Consider the following 4828-nt stretch of genomic DNA (forward strand, 5'->3'; position numbering starts at 1 on the left):
CGAACTCAACCTTAGGATTGTTGGTGACGATCCGTTTGCATACGAAGACAACTTCTCAGGCAAGCGGGCGGCGAAGTCGAAGGGAGCATACGTGCACCTTCGGATCCACAAGCGCAAGGGGAAAAAGTGTCTTACTACTGTTGAAGGACTCAACCCGGAGGAGCTCAACCTTGAAAACATTCTCAAGGAGTTCAAGAAAGGTTTCTGCTGCAATGGGAATGTAACTCGGGATAAGGAATTGGGGAAAGTCATTCAACTCCAGGGTGATCAAAGGAAGAACGTGCTTGATTCCCTTGTCAAGGCGGGTGTCTCTGATAAGGAGGATATCAAGATCCACGGTTATTAGGCTAGTCATGGTCGGTTTAGTGGTTTTATGATTGTTAAGATTAATATTTGGTGGTTCTTGGGCTAGCTTTAGTTTTGATTTCAATTTATATTTGGTTCTTAGGCTAGTTTTAGTTTTGATATTGTTTCGGCTTTTCCTTTCCAGAGATTAAGAGTGTTATATTATGATTAAGAATAATAAAATAATTTTCTGCATGATTGATTGCGTCTTTCAGGACAGTTCTACAGATAATCCCTTGAAATCTTTCAAAACGACATTCCTGTTAAAAAATATTATTTCTTCTGATTGATACCAACATTACATTTAATCCTTCACTGATAACGAAAATCAAATACTCAACCTCATGACCACATGCCCTTTCGAAGACAAAACAAAAAGTTAACTGTTGACAGTGGGATTTGAACCAACGCCCTTTCGGACCAGCGCCTTAAGCTGGCGCCTTAGACCAACTCGGCCATATCAACATTATTGAGATGGCAGACAGACAAAAGGTTATTGAACTTTAAGATTATTGAACTTAAAAGGGCAAATTAATAAAGTGTCCTGCTTCAAACCATATAATTAATAAACCGGCCAAGCTTTTAAATTCTTTTAGAAACTGGCCTTTCTGTTAGAGTTGACACCCGGGCCCACCAGATCGGTCAGCTGCGTTGAATAAGTCAAACTCGGTAGGAGAATTTACGACTGTGCCCTTGCCCATTTAAAGACGCGTGTGGTGTAATCTCGCACCACACTTTCTCTTTCCCCCTCGTTCTCTTCCTCCCTCGTTCTCTTCTCCTAGGGTTAGGTATTGAAGCTGTTTGAAAAGAAAAAGAGTCCTGATGTTATTGAAGTTGTTTTTGCTGAAGACATAGATGTTAGTGAAAGACCAGAGTGTATTTGGAAGAAAAGTTCTACATATTTAGGGATTCAAAGATAGTGGTGATACAGTGAAGATGAGGTACAAACCGGGATTGAAACAGTCTGAATCAAGGTAAGATTAACGAAACCCGTGACTTAATATATGATGAAAATCATTGTATTCATAGTTAATTGATTTAATTGATCGATTGATTTTTAGGGTTTCTGTTTTTTTTCCTTTGTAATTAGGGTTTATTTGAAACCAAATTTTTATTGTTTAATTGGGGTTTAATTTTCGTGATTGGGTGTAATATTGCTTAATTAGGTTTTCATTTGGTTTTCATAGGTTTATATCTGATTTTGTTTCATTTGTGTTGCAGTCAGTTCAAATTTAGGAATATCAGTGTATATGCGGAGCCAAAGAATGAGACTTTGGTATTTCCTGATTGCCATAGAGATGAAACAGAGTTGATGACACTTAAGTATATGGTGTATAAGGGTTTGTCTATGGATGTTAAAGAGAAGTTTAATTTATATATGGTGAAAGACATGCTTACATGGATGACTTTGATGATGATTTTGGTCAGTACATGAAGGGTGAGCATGATGTAGATCTTTTCCCTGAAGAAGAAGTTTTTACTCCAGTAGATCCTAGCAAAATGGAGGTAAAAACTAGATTTGCAAATAAGGAAGCATTTAAGAAACATCTCAGGGGTTATTGTGTTCTTAATAAGTGTCAATATATTTTGGATAGAAGTGCTCCCTCTAGAATTAAGGCTGAGTGTAGGTTTAAAACAGAACATGATTGTCCTTGGTTTGTGTATGCTAGCAAGAAAGAGGGTGAGAAGACTTTTGTTCTTAGGAAAGTGAATTTGGAACATAAGTGTGAAGGGGATCCCCAAAATAGGAATAGATCTGCTGATCCTCATTTTGTAAAGGATTTTGTTCTTGATCAGATGAAGAATAAGCCTAAAAAAGTTGTTCCAGACCCTTATAAAATCAAGGAAGACTTCTTAGCTGAAAAGAGAGTAAATATACCATATCAGTGTGCATGGAAGGCTAGGAATCTAGTTTTAGAGTCATTATATGGGAACTATAAAGAAAGTTACAATGAAGTACCAGCATTCTGCAAGATGTTTACTAAATGCAATGATGGGTCTGTTGCTAAGTTCACTTTTGACACAGTGAATAACACCTTTGAAAGCATGACACTCTCATTTGAACCTGCAATGAGGGGTTGGCGAAAAGCATGCAGGGGAGTTATAGGGCTTGATGCCTGCCATCTAACAGGGGAATATGGGGGAGTATTGATGGCTGCAACTGCACTTGATGGACAGAATGGGTTAGTAATGTTAGGAATTATGGTATGCAGAGCTGAAACAAAGGAAAATTGGATCATTTTTTTGAAGCATTTGAAGGATGCAATATTAGCACATCCAGTGAAAGTGGCTTTCATTTCAGATAGGCAAAAAGGTTTATTGGAAGCTGTTGGTATAGTGTTTCCTGGCCATCACCACAGATACTGTTGGAGGTAACTTTCTTGTCTAACTTTGTTTCTTGTTTCTTTTGTTTGTCAGATCAGATAAAGACCATATGTTAATTGCAATGTGTTAAAATGCAGACATTTATACAAAAATTTCAAGAAGGATTACAAGGGTCTTGAATTATACAGTTCTTTATGGAATGCAGCAAAAGCATACAAAGAAAAGCATTTTCAGGTTTGACAGTTCACAACAGTTCTTTGTTATTGGTTTTATGCACTATTTGACAGTCAAGTTAGCTAGTTTTTGATTGGCCACATATGCACCAACTTTTGCACCACTAGATGATAAAAGTGAATGGGTCCAGGTACTTTTTCTTCTTAAATTTGTAACTATATGCCATATTTATATTCTCAACTACATTAATATAAGTGCATTTGTTCTTGCAGCCAAACATGAACAAGAAGATCTTGAACCCTCCTCACAATAGGAAACCAGGAAGACCCAAGAGCAAGAGGGTAAGAAGTTATGATGAACCTCGTGTTGAGAAGACAAAAAGGAGGTGTGGGAAATGTGGAAATGTTACTAACCACAACAAAAGAACATGTGCTGGTGGTGAAGTGGGATCTAATCCAACTGCAAAGAGGCAAAGGACTGAATGTGATGCACAAAGCTTCACCTTCAGCAACATAGAGCCAAGTCAGACCACCGGAGTTAGGGGTGCAGCTAAGTCAAACAAGAAGAAGAGAACGGCATCATTTGTTGGTGAATGTTTTACAGGGCCTGGCAGTCAGCCTTTGGCAACACCATCTTCTACTCCAGCTTCCACAACACCTATGAGTCTGCCATCTATAGCACCATCTTCTACTCCACCCTCTACAATAAATAACCTTTATCAGAACTTCTTTGGCATTGGATCTGTATCTCAGAATATAAAACAAGGAAAGGGAAGGGGAAATGGAAATGCTAAGAAGAAATGATTTGAGATCCGTTTTCTGATTTTTTGTGTTTAAGAAGACAATATTTTTTTCTTTTTAGACTTGAATTAATGCTGAATCAAAAGTGGATGGTTGTTTATTAGTACATTTGCAGGTTACATTTTCAGATTGTTGAGTTCCTTACATATAGCATTAAGTTGTAACTGAGCATATTCTGTTTTTTGCAGCAATGAAGACTTCATCTGAGACCCATTTAAAACCGTCACAATCTGTACAAGTGAGGTATGCTAGTTCTTGTTGTTTCATTCTTGCAAATTTCATCTCCATTTTTGATTTGCAGTGATCTTTGTTGCAGGTTTGATTTTGCAGTGGGCAGTTTTTGAAGCAATGACCAGATTCTCCGCAAGCGTAACAACCATTCTCTACTGGTAATTTCACCATCTTGCATTTGACAGGATCGATGGCATCGTCAAACCATTCAAAGTACTGACAGGTTGGAATTGAACACTTCAAAAACATTTTTTCGTTTGTTTCTTTTGCTTTTGAACACAATAGTTGCCTTATACCATTACATGGTATATATTTGCACCTGGAATAAATCCAAGGACATACCATTGGATCATGAATTCCCTGTGCACAGATAGAACATGAAATTAGGGGTTGTTTTAATCTTAATCTTACCTTGCTGCTGCTACTGCTGCCTGGAGAGTTTACTTCATTTTGGCTCATGTCTTATTTATTTTTATTTTTTTGATCTGTTGAGTATGACAAATACTATGGTTCTTCTCTGCAGGGCCTAATTTATATGAATGAAGCTGAATCTGACCGTTACAAATCCAACCGTTACAAATCCGACCGTTGCAATGAGTCACTGAGTTGACTCGATACTGGTTTGTTTACGAACTCAGACGAGGGTTAAGTCGTCTTTTACCTAGCAGGTTAACTGCCACGTAGCCAGTTAACTACCTAAATCCGTTTTTTGAAAAAAACGGGATGGAAAATGTCAATATCGGCCAGTTTATATAAAGATTCAAAAAAACGGCCAGTTTCTTAAATATGGTTCAAAAAGGTGGTTACTTTATTAAAAAGCCCAACTTAAAATCCATATGCATTCCATGCCGACAGTATTATAATTATTCAGGTTGAATACATGTAGAAAACCAGTGCTTAGCAATTTTCCTCGGGCATCGAACTTCAACCAGTGGTTCAACTCCGGTTCAATT

At 37.6% G+C, this 4828-nt stretch overlaps 2 protein-coding genes and 1 non-coding gene across 5 annotated transcripts; 2 read left to right on the plus strand and 1 right to left on the minus strand.

The window, feature by feature from the left end:
- Window positions 1–729: 729 nt before the first annotated feature.
- TRNAL-AAG lies at window positions 730–810 on the minus strand. The gene has a single exon. It is a non-coding gene; the product is annotated as a tRNA-Leu (tRNA).
- Window positions 811–1754: 944 nt separating this feature from the next.
- On the plus strand, window positions 1755–4496 carry LOC113348108. Of its 3 annotated transcripts, XR_003359498.1 has the most exons (5): window positions 1755–2717; window positions 2808–2904; window positions 3833–3887; window positions 3961–4098; window positions 4399–4496. XR_003359498.1 is itself a non-coding variant. In XM_026591813.1 (4 exons), exons 1-3 carry the CDS (start codon window positions 1777–1779, stop codon window positions 3836–3838), a joined length of 1044 nt encoding a protein of 347 aa, XP_026447598.1. In that variant the 5' UTR covers window positions 1755–1776; the 3' UTR covers window positions 3839–3887; window positions 3946–4208. The 3 variants fall into 3 exon arrangements, 2 of the variants coding, with proteins under 2 accessions (XP_026447598.1, XP_026447597.1); XM_026591813.1 differs by lacking the exon at window positions 4399–4496 and having other exon boundaries at window positions 3946–4208; XM_026591812.1 differs by lacking the exon at window positions 4399–4496 and having other exon boundaries at window positions 3961–4208.
- Window positions 2979–3662, plus strand: LOC113348109. The gene is made up of 2 exons (XM_026591814.1): window positions 2979–3034; window positions 3289–3662. The coding sequence occupies exons 1-2, from the start codon at window positions 3025–3027 to the stop codon at window positions 3645–3647; spliced, it is 369 nt and encodes a 122-aa protein (XP_026447599.1). The 5' UTR covers window positions 2979–3024; the 3' UTR covers window positions 3648–3662.
- Window positions 4497–4828: the final 332 nt, after the last annotated feature.

The sequence above is a fragment of the Papaver somniferum genome, chromosome 2 (genome assembly GCF_003573695.1).
Source record: "Papaver somniferum cultivar HN1 chromosome 2, ASM357369v1, whole genome shotgun sequence".
NCBI lineage: Eukaryota > Viridiplantae > Streptophyta > Magnoliopsida > Ranunculales > Papaveraceae > Papaver > Papaver somniferum.